Raw genomic sequence first — 25,054 nt, forward strand, 5'->3', positions numbered from 1 at the left:
ACCTAGCACAATGCAGAAGCAGGTGTGGGTAAACTATCAAGTCAATCACGTGTGTTTTGGATTTTTGATATTGTAACTAAAAAAAAAAAAACCACATGTCACATAATGAGAATACTAATGGTAACACTCCATCATGCTCTCTCATGGTATTATTTGAGGCATAATCACTTGAAATTACTATTATGTAAGCTTGGAGAAAGGTGCTTGTAGAGTACTGAGTGTAAAGGAAAAGCAGGAGAGGTTTCACAAATCCCAGGTAGACAGGGGAAGAGAAGAACATTAAAATGTGTGATCCAGGAAGAAATTGTTTCCGTAATTGGCCACCAGCTATTTGTCAGCAAACACTTGCTATGTGTGCTTTCATCTCATAGCCTGACACTCACCTGCAGGGTCAGTGGGGCTGGCTGACTCGCGTCCCACACTCCTGGAGCTATCATTTCCACAGGAGGCTCGTTCTGCAGGGTCAGGCTGAATAACATAGACCCAAGAATGGATTTTCTGCAAAAGACAACACACACAGTTATAGTGGAGACATGAAACGCACGAAACTATAATTACCTACAAATGTTTCCTTCTGGAAAATGTAAATCTAATGAACTGTTTAGCTGGCTTCGTTCAGTAGCTGTAAGAGAAATACGGTATTTCTACAAGAACAGGCATTGATTGGTAGTTCATTTCTAATACACCACTTACGTGGCTACTTTTGAAGATAGGTTTATTTTTTACATAAAAAATTGACTTCACAGTATCTAACAGGTAGCATTTATACTTAATTACCAACAATGATTAATTCAAGGTAAGACTAAGGAGCTCAGATTTACATTCGTGGAGCTATGGTTATTGTAAATTTATATACCTGTTAACTCACTATGTGTTTTTGCCTCACAAATTGAGTAAATTCCCTGGGTATTTTCAGATGGGTATTATAAATGCACAAAAAGATACAATTATGCCATATGATCTGCAAATCTACAGTTGTGAGATTTTTTTTAAAGATTTATTATTTTTATTGGAAAGGCGGATATATAGAGAGGAGGAGAGACAGAGAGGAAGATCTTCCATCCGATGATTCACTCCCCAAGTGAGCCGCAACGGGCCGGTGCTGCGCCGATCCAAAGCCAGGAACCTGGAACCTCTTCCAGGTCTCCCACATGGGTGCAGGAACCCAAGGGTTTGGGCCGTCCTCAACTGCTTTCCCAGGCCACAAGCAGGGAGCTGGATGGGAAGTGGAGCTGCCGGGATTAGAATTGGCGCCCATATGGGATCCCGGTGCATTCAAGGTGAGGACTCTAGCCGCTAGGCCACAGCACCGGGCCCAGTTGTGAGATTTTTAAGAGGAAACAGATTATTCATGTTCAGAATGCTTTAAAAATCAGTTGTAAATTATCAAAAAGAATGTGCATACAGCAAAGATTTGAAACAGAATCCTCAAAGGGTTTGGAGAGTTTGAATAACATACAAATCCACTGTCCCTTATGTGGTACAAGGCTTTGAATTATGGCAAAATGCCCCAATCATCAATGAAAATTGTGTTATGTTTTACCATACTAACCTAATGGATATAACTGAAAGCCAACAAAGTTAATGTCGATGGGGATTTATAAAACAGGGTGTCTTTTTACAAACATCATTCCTACCTATCATGTAAAGAACCTATCAAAAACAGGAGGACAAAAAAAAAAAAAAAAAAACAAAGACAAAAATGAAAACAGGAGGACAAGAACTCACAAGGCTGCACGGTATGTGCCCTAGGGGATAGAATTGACACATTATTGGGCACATATTTTCATGATTGAATGATATTCTCCAAGGAGGATACAATCCTGGACTTGAAAAATCTATCACTTTTCCCTCACCTGAAGGATTTTGGTTTTGGCAGAACACTAGGGAGTCAGTATCAGTAAGCCAAAGGTAGCTTAAAGATCATTGATTAATTATTGATGTAATTTTTTTTAAGATTTATTTTATTTTTATTACAAAGTCAGATATACTGAGAGGAGGAGAGATAGAGAGGAAGTGGAGCTGCCGGGATTAGAACCAGCGGCCATATGGGATCAAGGCGAAGACCTTAGCCACTAGGCCACGCCGCCGAGCCCAATTATTGATGTAATTTTACGCTTCTTCCAGAGTACTTAAATCACTCAGAATGCCCCCCGCACAAACACTCCATTTGCTTGAGCAAAGCTTTAGGTATCAGGAAGGACGTGAGGGGAGAAAGAGTACATCTATAGGAAACTCGGAGGATTCTGATCTTCATGATCCCACAGACTTAAGGGCAGATACTGCACCCACAGCAGCGAGAAAGGAGATGCAGTAGTGTGGTTAACGGGATTACAGGATCAGTTTTTGTGATTGTCTGTGATCAGGTCTGGAGCTACAATGATTATGGCATTAATCAGGGCACAGGATGCAGAACAGTCAGAGCACTTGGTACAGGTGTGATAAAGGTACAGGGAGATACCGGGAAACAAGACATACAGAGAATGCGCTTCTAGCTCTCAGCTCCAGGTGAAACAATGTATACTGTAGGATCTCTCAATGGGGAAACAAAATTAACGTTTTGCACTATTCTGAGGATTGTTTTGATATTACCTTATCAAAATTTTTTAACAATGACTCTACTTGAACTTTCAAAAATCATTCTAGTTATTTCAAAGTGGAATGATGCCTATAAACACACAAAGAGAGAAGGGGAGAAGGGAAGAGTGGGTGAAGTGGAAAAGTAGACAGGGAGGGAGTGAGATCAGAGAAATCCATGGGGTCAGTACCCAAATTTCCACAATAGGTGCAGTTGGGCCAGGGTCAAGAACTCATTTTTATCTCCCATATGGGTGGCAGAGACTGAGCCATCACCTGCTACCTCCAGGGTACGTAGCAGGGCACCAAATTGAAAGTAGATGGTAGCCTGGACTTGACTCAGGCACTCTGATGTAGCAGTTTAACTGGGTGTAACACACCTCTTGACACTCAACATCTTCAGACAGTTGAAGAATAGCTGAAATACATTTTTGTAGACTTCTGTTACTAGTAAATGAAGAAGATGCTTAGACGGATTAAAATGTATATCCATTTTGATGCCATTTGGGAAGCTGGCACCCAGTATAGGGGTGCCTGGAACTAAGTCCCCATTCTTCTTGAGATCAAGTTTTCTGCTGATGCATATTATGGCGGCAACTGGTGGGAGTTCAAGTTCTTGGATCCCTGCCACCCATGTGGGAGATCTAGTTGGGGTTCTAGTCCAGCTTCATTTGTGGGAATATTTGAGGGGATGAACCAGCAGACAGACGATACCTGCCATTTTGCATTTCAAATATGGACATATTTGAAATAAACATAATGTCATAAGTTATATTATATACAGATTTCAATATACAGATTTAAAATATTTCATCTGTAACATGAAAAGACTGTTGGTGGAATCAAAAGATGAAAGCAGACATTTATAACATGGATGTGGGAAATCACTAGCAAGTTCCATTTGAAAAGATGAATGAAATCAGTAAATATTAAGCATATATAAAGCATCATGAAGGAAGAATAAAAAGACAATAGCTTCATATAGTGGAGATAACACTATACTTTTTTGTTTCAGGATATCCAGTGCCTGTCTTCCTTAATCAGCCTTAAATGACAGTTTCTTTGAGTTTCTGAGGCCCAAAAAAGTTTTCTCAAGAGCTTTCATAAAGCTTGTGGGTTCTTGTGGTGGTTGAAGGCAGAATTCAGAAAGGTAATGGGGAAGTGACAATTCTTTTGGCCTCATTTCTCCCATTACTCTGTACTTTAAACTTCCACCAAATTCTCACGTAACACAATCAAACTATCCATGCTTATACTTTGAAATTTTGGAATAAGTTGTCATTACACTAACATGTGCACTAACTTAAGAACACTCATTTGGGAATATCCTTAGGACATTTTAAATTTAAATATTATAAAAATTTATGGGCTATATAAACCATTGGTGAAACAGATGGGCTAATCTGTTCCCTCTGGGACACCAATTGTTCAAGAAATAAAAAGTGCTTGAATAAAACAGTAATCAAACTTGGCTATGGAAATCTATGCTTCCACTGCTGACATTCGGCCAGACCACGAGGGACTCTTAAACTGTAGCCCACAGAAATAAAGGGTTTCATGTCATAAAATTTCACCTGTGGGAAGAAGTAAGACTTGTGTTCCAGCTCTTCTGCTTTGAAAATAGCCTCGTGACCTACATTAAGTATTTTAACTTTCCTTTGTCATAGAATTCCTCATCTATAAAGATGTATTTGGGCTAGATGAACTCTAGGTCACTCTTGCACAGGTGGGAAGGACAATCAAGCATTCACAATTTCTTTGTGCATTGATAATTAAGAACTATGTGGGGGCTCAACCATTGCCTAAGGAACCAAACTGTTTTGAGGTTAACATTTCATTTAGGGCTCTTCGGAAATCGCACGAAACAATCTCATGTTTCCCAGGTTTTCACTCAGAAGCTTTGAAATTAGCACTGCTCAGTTCAGACTACAGATGGATTACTTTAGAATTTTTAGAAGGTAGTTGGGTTTTATGTTTCTCTGCATCCCAAATTCTGCTTTGCAGTAAGGATGGAGGATCCGCATATTGAAGAAGCTTACCACAATTTAGAAATGCTAAGTAACTACCATGCTATTTGTTCTGAACTCAAATAGAGACAAGAGCTCATGGAAATTGTTGAAGAGGAGAATACTTTTTTGCTACAGTGTGGAAGCATTATGAATACAGATGCAGTGAAAGTTTTGTCTGAAACACAGAGCATTGTGAAACTCACGTGGACAAAATTTTGCCTTTGAATTTGAGAACTTTTTTTTTAAGTAGAATTGCAGCTCAGGTCAGAAGGTTGGACAGCCTATTTTTACATTACTAATATGGCTATGATTGTATTATGAGTTTAATCACTGTTGATTCTACAGAAACCCACTTCTGAAAAACTGACAGAAAAAAAGCCTTTCAATTTTTTCTTAACATTTATTTTGTTTTGGCCCTAGTGTAGTGGCCTAGCGGCTAAAACCCTCGCCTTGAACACACTGGGATCCCACATGGTCACCGGTTCTAATCCCAGCAGCCGTGCTTCCCATCCAGCTCCTTGTTTGTGGCTAGAGAAAGCAGTCGAGGATGGCCCAAAGCCTTGGGACCCTGCACCCACATGGGAGACCCAGAAGAGCTCCTGGCTTCGGATTGGCTCAGCTCCAGTTACTGTGGTCACTTAGGGAGTGAATTATCGGACAGAAGATCTTCCTGTCTGTCTGTCCTCCTCTATATATACTTATCTGACTTTGCAATAGAAAGAACTAAAAGATTTTACTTCTATTCCAAAGTCAGAAACACAGAGAAGAGACAGACAGGAAGATCCTCTGTCCACTGACTCACTCTCCAAGCAGCCACAACAGCCAGAGCTGAGCTGATCCGAAGCCAGGAGCCAGGAGCCTCTTCTGGGTCTCCCAAGAAGGTGCAAGGTCCCAAGGGCTTGGACTGTCCTCCACTGCCTTCCCAGGGCCACAAGTAGGGAGCTGGATGGGAAGCAGGGCTAGCGGGACTAGACCCGGAACCCATATGGGATCCTGGTGCATGCAAAACAAGGACTTTAGCTGATAGCCTGCTACACTGAACCCAAGCCTTTAATCCTTGCATTTTAGATTGTGTGTATTTGGAAAACAATTACACCAGTGCTAATGGCAACTTCTTATAACTATGTGGCAATTAAAACTATAATATGAATTATAAAAATAAGAATTTATAAATATAAATTATAAATATGAAACTTTTGAAACCAAAAGTTTTTGAGCAGGGGGCATTCTAGGAAAGCAACTGAACTTAGGTCATCAATTTGAGGAACTGAAACTATACACATTGGATAAACTGGATTAGAGTCTCTAATTTGGAGCAACAAGCAAAATGTGAACAAACTCATACTCTTCAATATCAAACATGAAGAATTTGTGACATTTTATAAGGAACTGGAGTATTTTAAAGTAATTAGCCCAACAGAGAGGTAGATTTTTAGTTGTTGACAACAGTCTGTTGAAAATATATTTACAAATGGTTATTGTAGGACTCCTTAATGTGAGTTGTGCTTTCTACTGTTTCAACACCCACAATTTGAGCTGTGCTTTCTACTGTTTCAACACCCACAATTTTGACACTTTGCCTTAGGAACACATCGCCTAGGGCAGAGGTAGATGGCTTTACTCAGACGCCCAGGTTCTATGATTACTCATCTGAGAAATGTTGATCAACGAATGTGATATATGACAATACAATACTGACGTTGTAATGCTACTACTGTGACCATGTAGAACAGAGCCTTGTTGGAAACACAATATTCCTAACCTCTTACAAGTTGAACGATTAATGAAAGATTCAAAGTACTGCTAATCTATTAGGAGAGAACTGAATGGATTGGACTTTCTCAACAAGTAGTAGTTAGAAATGTTATTCTACAAAAACCAGATTTTACAGGTACTGCAGTTGAAAATTTAAAGAAACTTACTCCTGAGAAAAGATACCTGAATATAGCTGCTCCTAGTGAGAAAATAATGAAAGTTTTTAACACACAAATCATATTTTTGAAATATCTGCTACCAGCAGTAGGTATTGCATTTTCGGGCTAAACTGGGACTTTTGAAATCTTATTTCTTTCTAAATCTCCTAGAAGGATTGATTTTCTTCTTACGATTCAATGTAGTAAATAAACCTTTAGTGATTGCTTATTTATAGGAGGCATTGTACTAAATGACAGACATTACAAAAGTAAATACAGTTACTGTCAGAGAATATACATGAATATGCTGCAGTGTGAAAAAGAAAACAGAGCAAACACACAAACACAGAAGTTAATCCGATAAAGATGATTTTAAAATTGGTTGCAGTTGATTTGATGATAATTTGTATTATGGACTAGTTATAAGAGGTATAAGAGAAAGAACTTTCCTTACATTTTAATATTACACTTAAAAAATTAGGATCCAGAATATATTTTATAGCAATTTTAATATAGCAACATATTCTAATTTTGAAGGTTTTTGAAATATTTCCCTTTATATTATAGAAAATCATTAATTGACTTTATCAAATAATGCAACTATTAATAGTTCCCAGGTTAAAATCAATTTTGGGATGGCTATCGGTTCTGAGAACAAATTGTATTTTTTGAGAAATACTACCTTAAGATCACTACATATTTCTTCTCAGTAAAAGATGTCATTAACCCTGTTACATTGCATGATTTTACATTAGCTAGAATTCCTTGATTTCCATTCTTTCTAAATGACAGTATTAATCCCCATCATTCTGAATGAGCAATTCTAGAGAAATTGGCTGGTCAGAGAGGGAAAAGTAATTACAATTGGTCATGCCAAAACCTTTTCATCATGAATGGCCCACCGACAAGCTGAGCACAAGGCCTCATTCCAAAACCATTTCTACATCACTGCTCTTCAGTTCTGCTTTCAATAGCCATGATTTATACAGAGTTACCTCAATCGTGCAATAAAATATCTTCTTGATTCTCCATTTGGCTATATATCACGCAATATTTAGTTCCAAAAGGGTAGTGTTGGAATGGGAGCTTTAATCACAAAAGACACACTCACTCTTTTGGAAACAATGGAAGAGAGGTCCAGGCCAGTAAATTCGAATTTTTGGTCTCACAGGCAATCCCGAAGAGTTTTATAGTGAGCATGGATTCCCTCGGAAGTGACTTAATTTCAAGTGGAAAATTTACCCTAAAATGAAAGGGAAAACGGTACAATGTTTGTAATTTCAATGTTGTGCTAAACGGAATCTTGTAATATAATGGTTAGGACACACATATTCATTTAATTATTTGGACCCAAACAGCCTGTTGAAATGTGTGTGTATCGTCTTGTCAAATATAAACCCATCATGATGTGATTTGTTAAAGAAAATTATATTCCATATAGTTTTGATACATAAAGTTCATTTAACAGTTACCCAAATTTACATATCTCCTCTCAAGTTGTTGAAAGCAAAGAGGGAAAAATGATTAGCATTGTCTTGGGGAGTCAGAGAAGGTAAAAAGTAACCCTAAATGAGGCAGGACAATCAGCCCTCCTGAGATGGGGATTTGGAAGAGAATACTGCAGACAGAGAAAGGCACACGGGCAAGAATGTCTTCCACTGTAACGTTAGAGTATCTGAATAACAGTGATTGGTTCACTGTGGCTAAAGCCAGAGATGCCGCTGAGTTAACAGGCAACATCTCCAAGGATGCAAACAGAGTAATATGTGGTTTTCAGACTGCTTAGAAACTCCCCACGTCAGGCAAAGAAATCAGTTTTTTTTTTTCCATAAAGCAAATAAAGATACTTGACAAAGTTAACATAACAGAATGCTCCTTATATTTTTCACTTTGTAATGATGAAGCCCCAGGAATTTGAGGGATAATAATGAAAATGTAATGAACATACAAGTTATGAATATGTTAAGGTCAAAGGGAACCAAGTTCTTTTCCTTGGCTGTAGTTACTGCTCTAATACCTCCTTAACTCCCCCCCAAAGGGCTAAGGATAAATTTAGGATTGTCAATGATGAGAAAACACTGTAATTTGGGTATTGAAACCATCAATATAATATGTTAGATTGCGAAATGTTATAACTCATTTACAGGTGGTATGATATGGGAGGGGGTAGACACTGCTAATCTGTGCTGAAAAGAAGGGATTTCTGAAAAAGTTGAGATTGTAATCTGAATAGCGGGCAGGCAGGCAGGCAAGGGGTTTCCTTTCCCTTTGGAGTCATGTCAGCTATACTGAAATGACCAGATTCTATGGAAGGAGTCTCAAAAAGAGTGTTAGGAGACAAAGAGATGGAAATCTATTTTGAGAGTCAGATACAGGACTGTGTTTACTGGATGTTGAGAATGCTACGGGGAAATGGGAAATTGGAACAGAGTATGCCAGAGGGCAGACACATGAGGACCAACTTTTACAATCATCAGACACAGTATGGAGAAAGCTCAGAAACTTAAAATAGATCTTCTATGTGAAACAGCCAACTCATGCCTGGGAACACACCTCCAAAACTGAAATCATCACATAAAAGAGTTGCCTATGCCCCCACATCTACAGCAGCTCAAGCCAATATAACTAGGATATGGAATTATCTCAGATCTCCATCAACTGATGGCTAGATAAAGATACTGTGGAATACTGCTCAGCCATAAAAAGTGAAATCTTTTGCAACAAAGTGGATGCAACTGGAGACCATTATGCTAAAGGAAATACAGAAGCAAAAACACAAATATCAAGCTTTCTGATATGTAATGGCAAATGTGAAGTACAAAAAAATTGTAATGTATGGGTGAAATAGACATCTTTGGACTTAGATAATATTTATAGTTCTTGTATATATTCCTGCATAACAGTGAAATTTTTACTTCCCGCTTGTGGAGTGCTTTAATATTCCAGTAAATTAAAAATATTTCATTACAAAAATCTTAAAAAGGAAGGAAACCTTTTCTCTTTAGTATAATTGTTAAATAGGAAGAAAAAACGGCAAAATCACTAATATCTGATTCAGTACATGGTAGTGGAACAAGACAAAGAGTTTGAAGATGAAGTCTAGGGGCAGTGATGTGTCTGGGATGCACCTGTTGATGGTTCAGCTGTTATGACCAACAACTCTGTCACTCTGTCATTTTAACAAAAAAGCAAATATTTTCAAGTAAAGATTAGTTACAGTCAGTGAATTATAATATAGCAGATAATAGACCAGAAATATTAAAGAAAGAGAATCAAGGTGGGCATAACAGGTACAATATAGGATATTTTATCGACAATTGTGAGATGTCAATTTATGAGGGGTGTGTGTGTGTGTACGCCGATCGGATAAGTTCAAGTTTTATGTTGGAACATGTCAATGTTGAAGAAGTTAGTCGTATTGTGATCAATTTTAGTCTTGGTGTTTAAGATGTTGGGTAAGGGGCCTAAGTTTCACATCGCAGTACCTAAGTGCAAATCCTAGCCCTAGCTCTTCTTTAACATCTTACTTACTGCAGCACCTAAAAGGTGGTAGTAATGGCTCCAGGAACTGGGTTCCTGCTACCAACATGGTGGACCTGGATTGAGTCCCTAGTTCTTGGGCGTGTTCTACCTCAGTCCCAGCCATTGCTGGCATTTGGCAAGTGAACTCGAAGGCGGAAGCTTTCCATCTGCTCCACCCTCAGAGAAACACACACAGTGACTCATGCACTACTCGCCTTTGGGCAAGCATCGAAGCCTTATATTGTCCTTACTGATAAAATGAAACTACAACGGTATAAAATGATGTGTGGTTTGGAGATGGATTATATCAATTTATTCAATTAATAATATTATAATATGTATTTTCCATTATGCATTTGAGACTTAGATAACAAAAAACATTCTATTTAGATACATGGGATGTAATTCTAACTAGGAGAAACAGAGAAAGTTGCTATTTTTAAAGAGAAAATTTTAGATCATTAAAATAAATCGCTACACATCTATTATTTAAGAAGTGTTTTCTTTCGCATTCAGAATAGTCAGAAATTTGATCTAAACACACATCAGCTTAAGTCAAGCTCTGAAATTTAACATAAAATGCTGATGATTTTGTGGAGTGCACAGTATTTCTTACATGTTCTTATCTTTACTGATAATTGCCTTTCTCCCCAGTTTTTTATGTGTGTGCTAGGGTAGAAGCAATAATCTTACTTTTTCTCCACATACTCGAAAATGTTCTATTTTTGTCATTACATTTTGCTCTTTCATGTGTAACTTCACTTATTACTCAACTTTTCACTTCCAGGATGACAAAAATCCGATAATTCACAGTTGATAGTTACTGCCAATCTCTGTTACTTTCACTAATATAAGTTGAATTTTTCTAGTTGAAATACACATACTTTATAAGTAGCTATTTATCCATTTTTGAAGAGTTACAGATTTTTAAAGTCAGAATAATCTCACATTCTCTGGAATTTTTTTTGTAGCTTTAGCAGGGCTACTTAAAATGTTATAGGAATATACTTTTAAACAAAAACGGGGGGATACTTAAAGAGACAAGTCAGATTACTAACACTTACTAAAGAAACAGTCTCAAGTTTTAATTATGTGTGCCTTGTTGTTCCATTTGAAAATGAATGCTCACAAAAAAATTTTTTGTGTACAATATGGGAAAGCTTTCTAGAACCATTTTTTCTTCATAACAAAAATGTGAGACTTTATAAGGCCATGTTATTTAAAACTTTCCTATTAAGATTGATATGAAGTAAAATTATCAGATTAACCCCTAGACTATTATAAGGATTTGGATTTTTTTATTCATGAAAGAGGACAGATAACCAGTTCAGGGATTTAAAACAGGAGAATGACACGGCCTGACTCATATTTTAAAGACAGTGTCTTGGTTGCAGTATAAAAAGGCATATGTATGTGCAAGGTAAGTAGTGAGACCATTGCAAGTAGAGAGATTAAAGTAGTTCAGACCACTGGAAGTGATGAGGAATAATAGCTGGACATAGTTTGAAAGAGCCAGAAGGACTTTCTATACCTGGGTTTGGAGAAAGGGAGATTGAGGGCACAGATTTTGAGCTGAACACCTAGAACCAGATGTGTTATCTGCAGTGGCCATATGTGGGGAAAGCAGACCAGAAATCTAGTTTTAGATGTGTTCATTGTTTAGCTTATGATAGATGCCTAGGCTCTTGATGGGAATTCAGGAGTTTGTGGCACGGAAGTGCTATTGGAATTATGTCGCCATAACAGAACTAAGGGAGTGAGGACACAGACCTTAGAAAGTCTGAGCTCGGGTTGTCATCAGCCTCAGATAAGCTACAAGGCAGCGAAGGAAAAGGCAGGGAGGTAGGAGCAACCCAAAAAGTCCACTACAAAGGCAGAAGGTGAAACTCCCAATGCCAAATGCTCCAGAGGGTCATGAAGACGACCAAGAATCAAACATCGTATTCAGCCATGCAGGTTGCTTTGCTCTGATGAGCAATTTCAGTGGAGCAGCTGTGTTGCAAGCACGATTGGAATAGGGTTTAAGGCAAAAGAAAAAAATGAATATAGACAATTCTTTGGAAATTTTTGCCTCAAAGCAGAAAAGAGATGAAATGGCTGCTGATAAGAGAATGGAATGAAGTACAAGTCTTCTGTTTAGTTTTAAGCTTAAAATGTGACCACTATGTATGGGCAGTAAAATATTCTGGCCACAATTTTACATGTTGTAAGAAACACTAGCTAGGCCACAGAGGCATCAGCTCTGGACTCAGTACAGCTGATGGTAGTTCTTCTACTTACTTGTTATGGGCCAAGATAACTAAGTATCAAAAAAAAAAACTGTTTTTCTTCTTATAAAATAGACAAGGCAATGGTCATTTCTCTGCTGTATCTGGACTCACCCCTTTGCTGCCTCAGAGTGTACCCCTAAGAGCACTTCTTTTCCAATTTCCCTTTTCCCCTTTGACTCAATTTCATAAACTGGACACTTGCCTCGTTTTTTAAATGGACTTCTCATTTGTCTAATTATAAGATATCTGCTGGGACGAACATGTTTACCAGAACGCTGAATTGATACAATTGATCATACATGTGTTTTAAAATTCATATTGTTTCCTGAAGAAAAGGCAAAGATACTCTAACCATAAATAGATATATGATCCAGCCAGAATAAAGATTAAACTTACATTTCATTCCAGTTGACTGAGATAAAAAATAATTTTCTTGCTGGAACATTTCTGAAGTTTCTCACTTGGCACAGCTTCTTTCCAGCATAGGTAAGCCAACAGGAAAAAGAAAATGCTTTATAGCTAAAAAAAAAAAACACCAACAATACAGATTCAGTAAGCTGAACACTAAAGGAATCAGGTTTGTACATAGGTTACTGTTTTTAATAGTCAAAAGTCAAATGATAAACCAATGCTTACCTGTATACCTATACTTAAAAAGTAAAGAACTGCTTTGTTTTGTGTTTGAATTTTTTTAATTTTACTTTTTATTATTATCATTTTATGATACAGTTCCATAGGCCCTGGGATTTCCCTTATCCCAGTCCCAATTCCCTCCCGCCCCTCACTGAGTTCCCCTATATCATTACTATAGTATAGTTCTTCATACACAGTCATATGTCCATCATTGCAAGCATGGACAACGACGAAGAGTCCACCATCCTACTGTCAAGATATAGTAAACAGTTTCGTTGGGAGTCCATCTTTAGTCTGGAAGTAGGGATGTATATTGAATTGTATCCTCACATCTAGATATGATAGTTTCTATTACATAGTTACTATACATCCCCTTAAATGAAACGCCTCAAAACAAAACCAATAGGATAAAAAAAAAAAAAAGAAATCAACAACACCGTTACGTTAAATAACATGCTACTGAATGACCAATGTGTTGAAGAAGTGAAACAACCCATTGCTAAAATGACAGGACCAAATTACCACCCATTCATATTAACCTTGAATGTAAACAGTTTAAACTCAATCAAACATCAAAGATTAGTAGACTGGATTAAAAGACCCATCTATTTGTTGGCTACAAGAGACACATTTCACCAACAAAGATCAGCAGAAACTATATCTCATGGATTTATTTTTCTTTGTTGTTGTGGTTTCATTTCTTTGAAACACTTTCCACGCTCCAGAAAGATACCAATTCAACAAAAAATTAGCCAACTCCACTCATGACAAATCCAGAAATATTTTCTTGAAAGATTTACATATTTTAACTTGAAAGAGATACACCCAGAGAGAAGGCAAGACAGATCTTCCATCCATTGATTCACTCCCCAAATAGCCAATGTGCTCAGAGCTGAGCCAATCTAAAGCAGAGGACAGGAGCTTACTGCATGCCTCCTACACAGGTACAGGGGCCCAGGGCTTTGGCCAACCACCACTGCTTTGCCAGGCCATAAAAAGGGAGCTGGATGGGAAAGTAGAGCAGCCTGGACTAGAACCAGTGTGACAGGGGTAGACTAATCTGTTATACCACTGTGTTAGCCCCTCAGAAGCCTTTTAAAAGAATCCTGCATCCCCAAATGAAAGCAAAGACAGCCACATTTAAGTTGATGCAAAAATACTTGTCTCTTAAACCCATTCCCCTCCCTTGCTTCCCAAACACAATGTGGCATGATAGAAATTCCAGCCCCTAAGTTTCCACCTGAGGAGAAAATGAAGGTATGTACATAAAGCTAATACTCAGATTTGAGGCATGGGGGTGAGGGGTTCTACCCTCGTGATTTCAGTTTTGCCTGCACCTAAATGCCACCAGGCTAGGGAATGCTGAGAGCAAAGACAGCTGTTCACACTATCATGTTCAAACCTGCCATTACGATTCCCCTGAAGGACATTGAACATAAAGAAAGTCCCCTTTCCTCTAGAAATCTCTCTAGGGGTGAAATAAAATGTGTGTCCAAGGTTCCAGATTTCCAAGGGGCTGTCTGACAAATTGTTAACTTTCATGATTTGCAAAGACATGCCATACTTTTTTTATTACTTTTATTTATGATGCAGTTCCATAGGCTTTAGATCTCCCCTCTCCCCTCTTAAATGCCTCTGCCCTTCTAAGAATCAAAAATGTTGAAGAGATGGCTGTTGCTCCAGGCGCTTGGAGTCCAACACAGATTGTTAGTCTCATCCTCCTGGCCATGGATGATTCAGACAGATGAAGCACTTGTCCAGCCTGTCAGTTCTTTGGGAGGTTGCCTGAGGCATTCATCTCTGTCTCACACTGACAGGACCTATAACACTGTGGATACCCAGCATCACTGAAAACAGAGTGGAGCATCCTACCGAAGCCACAAAGAGCCAGCAAGACCACAAGGCAGACGACAGAAAAAGCAAGAGACTATAAACTCTTCGAGCAAGCCAGAAAAAAAAACCTCTCAAACCAAGGGATGGCAAGTATAGGAAAGGTTCAAGTGAATCTTAGAATCTTCAGCCAATCTGCTTGTAAAAGTTATTTCATAAGAGTCCAGTTTGTAACCTTGAAGAATTGGCTGTTTTTCAGATGCACTGATCACAAAATGAAGTAACATGACTCCATCAATGGAGTTTCAATGTCAGCAAGTGAAAATCCTGAGACAATGAAGGACATCATACCACGAAGAGAAGTCAACTAGGAAGATGCGACAGTAATCAACAGACATGTGCCCAACATTAGGAGGCACATCCATAGAACAAACAATGACAGATTGAAGGGCAACACAACAGCATGATGATGATCCAGCAATTCCACATTAAAGAATTTATCTAAGAAATTGAAATGAGGATCTTGAAAAGCTATTTGTACTGTGACATTTATCTCAATATTCTTAGTGGTAGACAAGAGGTAGAACAACCGAAATCCCTATCAATGGATGAAGGATCAATAAAGATGCAGTACATACTTGCAATGAGCTAGTATTCATCCTTGATAAGAAAATCCTGTAATGTATTATAATATGAACAAATCTTGAGAATAGATGGGAATTAAAACCAGTAACAAAGATGAATACCACTGACCTAACTCAATTATAGTATTCAAATACAAAGATGAAAGTATAGGCTATCAGGCTAGACACAGCAAAGTAGATAGCTGCTACATGATGGACAGAATTCAGTCATGCAAGATGAAACAGTTCTACCGCACTGCACATAACATTAATACTTCATACCTAGAGATTTTTCAATAGGGCATATTTCATGCTACTTTTTGCAACTAAGCAAGGTTGGACTAAAAGAAACATTCATTCATGTATCACAGGACAGAGTTTTCATCTACAATGCACTACATATCCCTTTGCCTTTCTTCCCTCCAATAAAGATAAAAACGATGCATGATTCAATTCATCATGCTTGCTGTGCATCATTTATTTTGAGATGTCATGCCTACCTTTCACGCAACCCTTAAGGTGTGATTATGATAAGCCAAATTTGAGTAAGATTTTAGTGATACAGATGGAAGATATAGACCATACATACACTCATTTTGATGTACCAGAAGTTGCATGATTTTGATAGCAAAGATTACAAGACAAGGAACCTATATGTGCTCATTACAGATTATCTTGGTAAAGAATTTTAGCTTCCTCATGTGTGCAGTTTCTCATGGTTAAACATGCTGTAATTTTTTATAGATGCATACTTTAGTACTTATCTATTGTTATTTATAATAATACTGTCTGTATAATTCCACAAATATGTCCTTCATATATATTATACGTTAGGAATGTTATGGGTGCTAGGGTACACAGATGCGCACTTATAAGGGCAGTGTGAAAGATTTGGTGTAGAACTAGTAGCAGGTAATAATGTAACAAGCATGATGCAGTATGTACATAGGGAGATTATCTCACCTTTGAGATACATGTTTTTCAATATACAGAATAGAATAAAGAAATTAGCTTCTCTCTTGTATCAAAATTTTAAGCTAATTAGGAGTGAATTCTTAGTCACTCTAATGAATCTAGCAGAGAATCTATTTAGCCAGGCTAACCTCAGTAGGATGCATTCTCAATTGCTTTTGATAGCTTGGGTGGCGTGTCTTCTTGCAGGCAAAATCATGAAGATAATAATTCAGTTTCAAATCTTACTTGATCGAAGCTTTTTAGAGTCCTAAATTGTCCCTTAATCTTCTTACTTCATTGTCATTAAACCAGATTTACTAACCAAAGCTAGACAAAAACGGTCATTTTGCTACACTCCACTTCTCCCAGTTTTTCAGTGCTCATTTCTGTAGATACCATTGGCCTAAGCTTTTCCTTGATGCTTCTTGCGAGAGGTGTTATTGTCCCTCTAAGACATCTGCCAAGTGTCCTGAATCAAGGATTCCAATCTGATTATCCACTCTGGGATCAGCTTACTGCCTTATGGGGACATGTGTAGACAGCTCTGTGGAAAGGAATTGAGGCCATAAGACTTACTGCCTGGAAGGAACTGCTGTCTGTCAAAAGTAACTGTGCAAGTGAGTTGGAAATAAATTCCAAAATCCCTTTGAGCCTTATTTTAGTATTTTGAGTATAGTTCATGAAACCTTAAATAAATATCCATACCTTTCTAAGCTGTAGCTCAAAACAGGAGCTGACCCACATTTGTTGGGCTAACCCGCAAACTTTTGGGGTCATCTGTCTTATACAGACACATTTGGACAAGTTCCTAGGAAAATATGAAACATGTACTATGTCATCAGTTAAGACATCTTACTGGAACCTCTGTTCACAGAAGTTAAAACGCTAACTGGCCTATGGATTTCTTAAGAAGGGAATATTTCAATGGGTTTTTTTTTTCTGTTTTCAACTCTGGTTTATAGTTTCGTGCTCTAATGAGTCTTAGGGGTAATTTTGTTTCTTCTCTCCAAGATCTCATTTATTCATCAATTATCATTTTGTATCATTTTCAAAATGTATCATTTATCATATTCATATATCTATATAATGTTAAAAATATCCTTAACTATTTTCACTATGCATGCAGATGTTATGTAAAAAAGGCAAATGAAAATTCAATAAATTACATATATTGAACATAAATCCTAACATTCTACACATTTGTGCATGCATGCATATATATTTGTATGTTTGCACATATATACAGTCTTATCTATATATCAACATATACACTTAAATGCATGTCCCATACATACTTATAGCTTTACATATTTGGCAACAAATTTCTTACATGAATGAAAATTAAGAGGCATATTGTATTGGTTAGAAAATTATAAGGAAACATTTACACAGCCAGTCTGGTGGATAATGAGTAAAGCCACTGCCTGTGGTACTGACATGCTATAAAGGCCCTGCTCGAGTCCTATTCTTCTAACGCAGTTCCCTGCTAATGCAACTGGGAAAGCTGTGCAGAATGGCTCAGATGCGCGGGACCCTGCAACCATGTGGGAACCGCTGGCTCCTGAGGAGTAAACCAATGTGTACATGACTTCTCTCCCGCCCCAATTCTCTGTAATTCTACCTTTCAAATAAATCTTTCAAAGGAAATTATTCATCAGGGGAACAATGTATTACACTAATTCTATAAAATCTTCATGAAATTAAAATGAAAAACAATATTATTCCAAGGATTCTAAAGAGATGTGTGCAAATAGTGTTATAATTTCCTTTTAAATTAACTTTATACAAGTTATTCTTGAACGATATATACTAAATAAAAATTACCTTCACTGAAATTGTATCATTCTGCTTTTGAGATCCTAAATACAATGTACATAATAAATCTACAAACACATTGTTATTTCCTTAACAAATCTGGTGACTTTAATTAGCATGCTTATGGATATAATCCATAAATAACTTAAATTTATTATACATTGTTAGTCTGATTTGTTACTCAATGGAGCACTGTATAGTGAGTCACTCTAAAATCTAGTGATATCCCATGCATTATCATGATCCATTTTTACTGTGACCCATGTAATTCCTGACTAATTCATACTTTACCAAAGTACATGTCTCTGCACTATCTATACTCTAGACTTGGTAGAGTGACTTTTTTCCCCTAGTTTTAAATAGTCTCCATCTTTATGCATATGATCTCTCTGTACTTTTTGTTAGTATTTTAAACATAATGAAAGTTGTAGGATTGCCATGATACAGGATAAGCATTTCATTTTCATAATATATTGGCAGTAGGTAAAAATCTTATTTATCCTTTAATTTGAAGGGAGATACACACACAACAGAGATAACATGAAAATCAGAGAAAGTGACCAACAGCCAGCCAGAGAGTGCCCTCCCACTTGTGGCTCACACCCTATATTCCTGCAGTGGCCAATGCAAGAGGAGGCTGAAGCTAGAAGCCAGAACCCTTGCAGATTCCCCATGTTGGGGCAAGGACCCAGCTACCAGAGTCATCACTGCTGCCTCCCAAAGGATGTAGGGACGAGAAGCTTAAGGGTAGCCAGAATCGAACATCGTCAATGGATTGCAGGTGTCCCAAATGATGATTAATCACTAGGCCAAGCACCCACTCAAGAATGGGTGAGGAGAGAAAAATCAAGGCCTGTTAGAGAACTGAACTTGTAAAAAGTAATTTTAAGAATCAGAAAATAACGTATGCTGAGTGATTTCCAAAATGTAATGAAACATTTGTTTTGGAAAATAAAAACAATGTAAGTTGTCCTCTAATTAAAAGCTCTGCAAAAATTCACCAAGTTGTGAATCATCTCCACTCACCTGTCCACCCAGGTCTCTGGAATGTTGTACACTGCAGATACTTGGAAGCTCAGGTGAGAATGGAGCTCGGGAATAGAAGGGGAAATGCTTACAGCTGCTTTCATGGGTTGGAAGTTGGCATAAAAGCTGCTACAGTATATATCCATTAGCTGATAGAGAGCCATGGATAATTCGGTTGTCACGTTTTCTATCAATCCTGTTGGGAAGAGGATTAAAGTCAGGTCATGTGTGAAAAGTCATGTTTATCACAAGCTTTCAATTACAATTTTGAAGTCTCTTATAAAACCTAGCATTTACTGAAAAGGACCCTTTACAAACTGAAGCCAATTAATCACTTGTATTTCTGAACACAGCCTGGTTTAGTTGCTGGTACTTCAGCTATCAATATACTTTCATCTTTTCAGCTGAAGAGATTTGGGGAGCATGGCCTTTTAATCACAAGTTAGAAGTTTTCATTATTAATTTCATATTCTGATCAATCATAATCTTCAATCATTTTCAAGTTTAATTTCTGATTCAAATTAATTTTAGACAAAGCTCCTGCTTTCTAGATGGATCATAAGTACTTCAAAACAAATCACTATATAATAATCACAATAAATTTGATTATGCTCTGATGGTTATCATTAACTCAGTATTAGTTATGCAGCGTGTCAATATAAGAAGAAAGTTAGCAGGACATGGCTGGGATTTGAAACAAGCTTGAAAGGAAAGATTTATGATGCTTACTAAAGCTCTTCATAATCAAAGCCTCTCTTGAATTTTACCATTACTTATTTAAACAGAATCTTGATTGTTCTTAAAAGTGACTTGTCATAAGGGAACAAAAAATGGCCAGGTAAAGGAGGTATTGAGAGAACAAGTACTTCATTAAGAATGATGTGCTTGGGATCTGCTATGACAAGATTCCAACATGTGCTGTATCGAGTCACTCAGCCCAGTCCTCCATGCAAACATACGTACTTTCCAGGCAGCCATTTCTGAAACAAAAATGGCTATTTTCTTTCAGGCTGTTTTAAAAAGAGAACCAGTACAGAGGTAACCTTCCCCTTCAGCAACTGTAGGCATTTGTGCTCAGATGTTTGAATGCCTTCGTTGCATCAAGGAGAATCTTGCCAAAGCCCACTCCTCCTAGCTCTCCTGTAACTCAACATTTGCTCACATACTATTGTTCACTTAGTAATGCATATGTCCATACAAAATTAGCAAGATAACACGTAGTATGGGTCTATTTTGTAAGCTGTGTGTTTGCTCAAACAGCCTGAGAGAGCTCTTCCCCTATATTTGTCCTAACTAAAATCATCTGTTAGGAGTAGTGGTGACTAATGAGGCAGAAGGGAAAGTTGCACAAAACAGCCTTAAAAAGGGCTCCTGGCATCCTGGAAGCCACCCAGCACACTCCCCCTTAAACAAGGGACAGAGAAGTACATATTTATAGATGCATCATTTTCCAGTCCCCAAAAGTACTGGAGGGATTTGAAAGCATGCAGCACAAACTTACTATCAACAATTCTGAATCTTGAACAAGTAAATACACATGAAAAATAAACCATCAAGTTTCATTATGGGTCTCACTAGTTCAAACAATTGTAAGTGTTTGGGGCCTCTTGATTATTTGGTGAAATTCTCAAATTATCTTAAGAACATGTTTGAAAGACAGAGTTACCTAGAGAGGAACAGAAAGAGATCTTCCATCTGTTGGTTCACTCCCCAAATACCTGCAACAGCCAGGCCTATTCCAGGAGCCCAGAACTTCATCCGTGCCTCCCATGTGGGTGGCAGGGACCCAAACTCCCACTCCATCTTTGCTGCCTTCTCATTGCATTAGAGCGGAGCTGGTTCCCCGTGAAGCAGCTGGGGCTCCCACCATCACTCCTATGAGATGCTTGCGTGGCAGGCAGCGACATAGCCAATCACTGGCTTGCGTGGCAGGCAGTGACATAGCCAATCACTGGCTCCGCCCCCCCCCCCCCCCCCGCCTTAAACTCTACATTTTATGCAGAAAAGCAAATTCTTGCTTAACAATTTACTTCTTTTTAAAGTGTGTATAGAAAGGAGTGTTGATTGCATTTTGCTTTACTTCCAGAACTCTGGATGGAGAATAGATTTCAAGTAACATTAATTAGTTAAAACATACTATTGACTCAACAACCTGCGTGTCCTGGTAAAATATCACACTGCATTTTACTCTAATAATCAATTATAGCAGTGACCCCATTTAAGTTGAACACCCTTAACTCACCAGGAATTTTCCAAAATAAGAAAAACGTTGAATGCCAATATATTACACATGGAAAGTTCCACTTCTAACCTCATGCAAAAGGGTGCTCCGTAAGGTCCTGGCGCTATAGAAGTCCGAGCTCTGACAGTTCTCACTCACAGCATTCGTCTAGCTCAAAGAAAAGCAAGCAGGAGGGACAGTTACCTTTCCTCACAAGAGAGCAAGCTCAGCCACTCAGTCGGGGTCCACATGCCCTAGTACAGACACAGCTTTAAGCAGTGCCGGTGTAAACCTCCGCAATTGGTTCCCGGTGAAAACAGCTGAGGGTGTCCCCTGGCTTCCACAGCCACAGCTGGGTTAGGCTTCCATTGGCCTTCTCCCAGCAGAACCTACTCAAGGTGTTGACCCTGAGGTGGGGAGGTCCATCACACCCTTTGTGGCTTTCAGGCAGAATAAAAAGCCTTCACTATGTAAATACACTAAGAATAAGATGTAAAGTGCTTTGAAGCTATATGAAACGCAAATGAACTTCTAAATTCTCCACATTCCCAAATGTGAAACACTTCTATTCCCAAACATGTTGAACAAAGGATACTCAGCCTGATTATGCAGTGAAAACATACTGATTAGAACGTAAGCTTTGGACACATTTCTGAATGTTTTCAGAGTTTTCTGGCACCTCATTTTTTTTTTCATTCCAAATTCCTGCTGGGAAAAGAGAGCCAGTTCTTCACAGATATTTCTCCAGCTCATCCAGTCCATGTGTAACACTAATATTCGGTGTTGGCATTGGAGGGATGTCCATTCCTTCCCCCTCCTAGGCTGTTCCAGATTTTTATGAATAAAGAGAACAGGGAAGTTTGCACCAAAAGAGGTATTTTCCCCATTATCTCTGCCACCTCATTATCATTGTAACATGAGGTGGAGGACTTAAATATAACTCAAAGTCATATTTTGAGTAGTGGGAACTAGATGTGAGGGGATAGAACATTTTATTGAAATTATTAAATGTGTGGCATCATCATGTGCATCATCTCTGAATATCAGAATGTTAGCTGAATGTCTGTGAGTCAGTTTCTATGCAGATGCTCAGTGTTTCTACACCACATGCCATCGACCTGCATGAGAAAAACCCTGAACAATCCTTGCACATTTTAGACTGACATATCCTTTATGTATTTTTCAAAAATTGAGGAGTATCTGATAACCACATTTCAAGAGTAGCAGAGTTGCAATCCAAACCAGTTGTGCCTGAATCCAAAAGTTGGATTTTGTTTTACACCACATACCCACTGTTTTCCACAGGGGCAGTGTCTGCCTGTGACCTATAATTGTATATCTACTCTAAGTGTTTGTGAGCACTAATTATTCAAGAACACAGTCCTCCTTGTAATATGAGCTCGGGCTTTCAAATAAAGCTTACATTCAAATGTGCAATGTAATGACATCAGCAACATATTTGTCATTTTCCATATATCATAATATAATTAAGTAAACAGCAAAATATTGCAGTGTCTTGCAATGCTTCCATATATATTTGAAGTATTCTTTTCAATTTTTCAAATGATTTGACATTGTCAGGAAAAAAATACCTTCATAATTTGAATGTGAACATTTATTTCCCTGTATACTATTTATTCACTTCTAGCATCAAAAAGTTTTGGTAAAGCATTTCTCCCACCAAAATGTGTGCATGTTTGTGACCACAGTAGTTGTCATTTGAATGAAATATTGAAAAAATGCTATGTGCTACTATCTAATTATTATGTGTGATGAAATTATTTATCTCATTTATTTGAAAGGCAGAGAGATGGCTGGGAACAGAAAAAAAAAAAAGAGAGAGAAGAGAAATGAAAAGAAAAGCCAAAACAGAAGGAGTTAGGAACACAATTTGGGTCTCTAACATACATGGTAGAGACCCCAATACTTGATCCTCATCTACTGCTTTGCAAGGTGCACATTAGTGGAAAGTTGGAATTGTGAACAGAACCAACCAAGATTTGAACCCAGGTACTCATGTGGGTAGGATTTGGCCACATTAAGTGGCATCTTAACCACTAAACCAGACGCTTATTCCTTACATTAAAGAAAAATTTAAAAAATACTTGAGTGCATGTTTAATTACCTTTGGTTGAAGTTTCAGAATTTTGATGAAAATCCTGAAAAAGGGCAAAGAAATGTATTTATTATCCTTGCAAAAAATGCACAAGCGGAACAGGTAGTGTCTAACATCTGAGCATTAAAACATCTCTGGACTGAGAAAACACAAAATATGTCTCTGCCTTGTATATTGGTGCTGCTTATTAGGCAAAAGGAAATCTAATTGTAGGACGAAAGACTTGTGAATACTGCCTTGAGCAATGTAGTTTATTTGACTTTTCTCACTGCAAGCTCCTGAACTATGCTTAGCTCCTTTTCGCAGCTCTACAAATCCCCTCTGAGCTCAGTACTCCCTCCTCCATGACATCAATGAACTTTATCAGCACATTTCTCCTTCTCTCTGTCAAGTATGCTCAGATCATAGTATTAGCAGTCATTCAGATGCAAGCTTTGCGTACCACCAGAAAAAGAAATGGAAGGAAGTGGGCCAAAATCACATAGATACACTGTATAGTTTTGTCTCTTCCATTCCTTATACAGGATAACAAAATTGTAGTAAACATTTGGGACAAAAACTATATATAACTTTAGTGACAGCTTAAATAAAAGAATCAAAGAAATTTGATTTGTATTGCAATTTTCATTATTTATGTTGGGGCCCATTAGTGCAATGACTCTGTGTTTTTTTTAATTATTATTATTTATTTTAATTGGAAGTCAGATTCACAGAGAGAAGCGGAGACAGAGACAAAAATCTTCCATCCAGTGGTTCACTTCCCAAATGCCTGCAACATCTGGAGTTTGGCTGATGTGAAGCTGGGAGCCAGGAGCCTCCTCTGGGTCTCCCAGGGGGCTGCAAGGTCACTGGTACTTGGGTCGTCCTTATTAGCTTTCACAGGCCACAAGCAGGGAGCTGGATGGGAAGTGGAACAGCTGGGACATGAATTAGTGCCCATATGGGTGGGATGCTGGCATGCCATTGTGCCAGCCCCTTATATATCTGTTTATTTATGCATTTGCTGGAAGCCCTAGGACTGCTTTGGTGACTTAGGACTTGCTATTTATAAGCATATTATCATAAAAATTACATAAGGTGCCTCCCTGATTTATTAGAAGAAGGAGTATTAACCCAATATAAAATTGAATTTCCAAAAGTATCCATTTTGATTGCACAGTAACTTTTTAACATTTAAATTTTAAAAACATTAAAATGTATAAGATGGCTTTTAAGGATATTCAATTAACTTAAAGCCAGACTTTGAATACTTTATCAAGTAATCTTGTTTTCTGTAACAAATTCATTGCTATAGTAGTTCTTTAGACAGGAATAATTTCTATCATTTAAAAAGTATCATTGAATTTATATAGAATTTTTCCTCCAAAAGTATCATTCTCAGAACCATTTATATATTTCAAAAGCGTTTCATCTGAATATAGTTTCAACTACTACTCTACACATGAGGGTACTTCAAAACGATGGTGAAAGAATAGAACTAAAAGATAACTTTAATTTGGTGCAAAAGCGTGTCGAGACATACTCTAGATTTTTCAAGGTTTACAT

The 25,054-nt window shown here is 37.8% G+C and overlaps 1 protein-coding gene across 2 annotated transcripts in view; it reads right to left on the reverse strand.

Annotated features, from left to right (window-relative positions):
* PIK3C2G (phosphatidylinositol-4-phosphate 3-kinase catalytic subunit type 2 gamma) overlaps positions 1 to 25,054 on the reverse strand; it is a 265,595-nt gene that overhangs the window by 194,986 nt on the left and 45,555 nt on the right. Inside the window, exons 9-13 of one of the 2 annotated variants that reach the window (XM_058655882.1) lie at positions 23,519 to 23,552; positions 19,173 to 19,368; positions 12,688 to 12,810; positions 7,611 to 7,742; positions 384 to 498 (exon numbers count right to left, since the gene is read on the reverse strand). In XM_058655882.1, coding sequence (XP_058511865.1) covers positions 384 to 498; positions 7,611 to 7,742; positions 12,688 to 12,810; positions 19,173 to 19,368; positions 23,519 to 23,552 — 600 coding nt within the window. The remainder of the gene's footprint in view (positions 1 to 383; positions 499 to 7,610; positions 7,743 to 12,687; positions 12,811 to 19,172; positions 19,369 to 23,518; positions 23,553 to 25,054) is intronic. The other variant, XM_058655883.1, reaches the window with a different exon arrangement.

This window comes from Ochotona princeps, chromosome 27, assembly GCF_030435755.1.
Source record: "Ochotona princeps isolate mOchPri1 chromosome 27, mOchPri1.hap1, whole genome shotgun sequence".
Lineage (NCBI taxonomy): Eukaryota > Metazoa > Chordata > Mammalia > Lagomorpha > Ochotonidae > Ochotona > Ochotona princeps.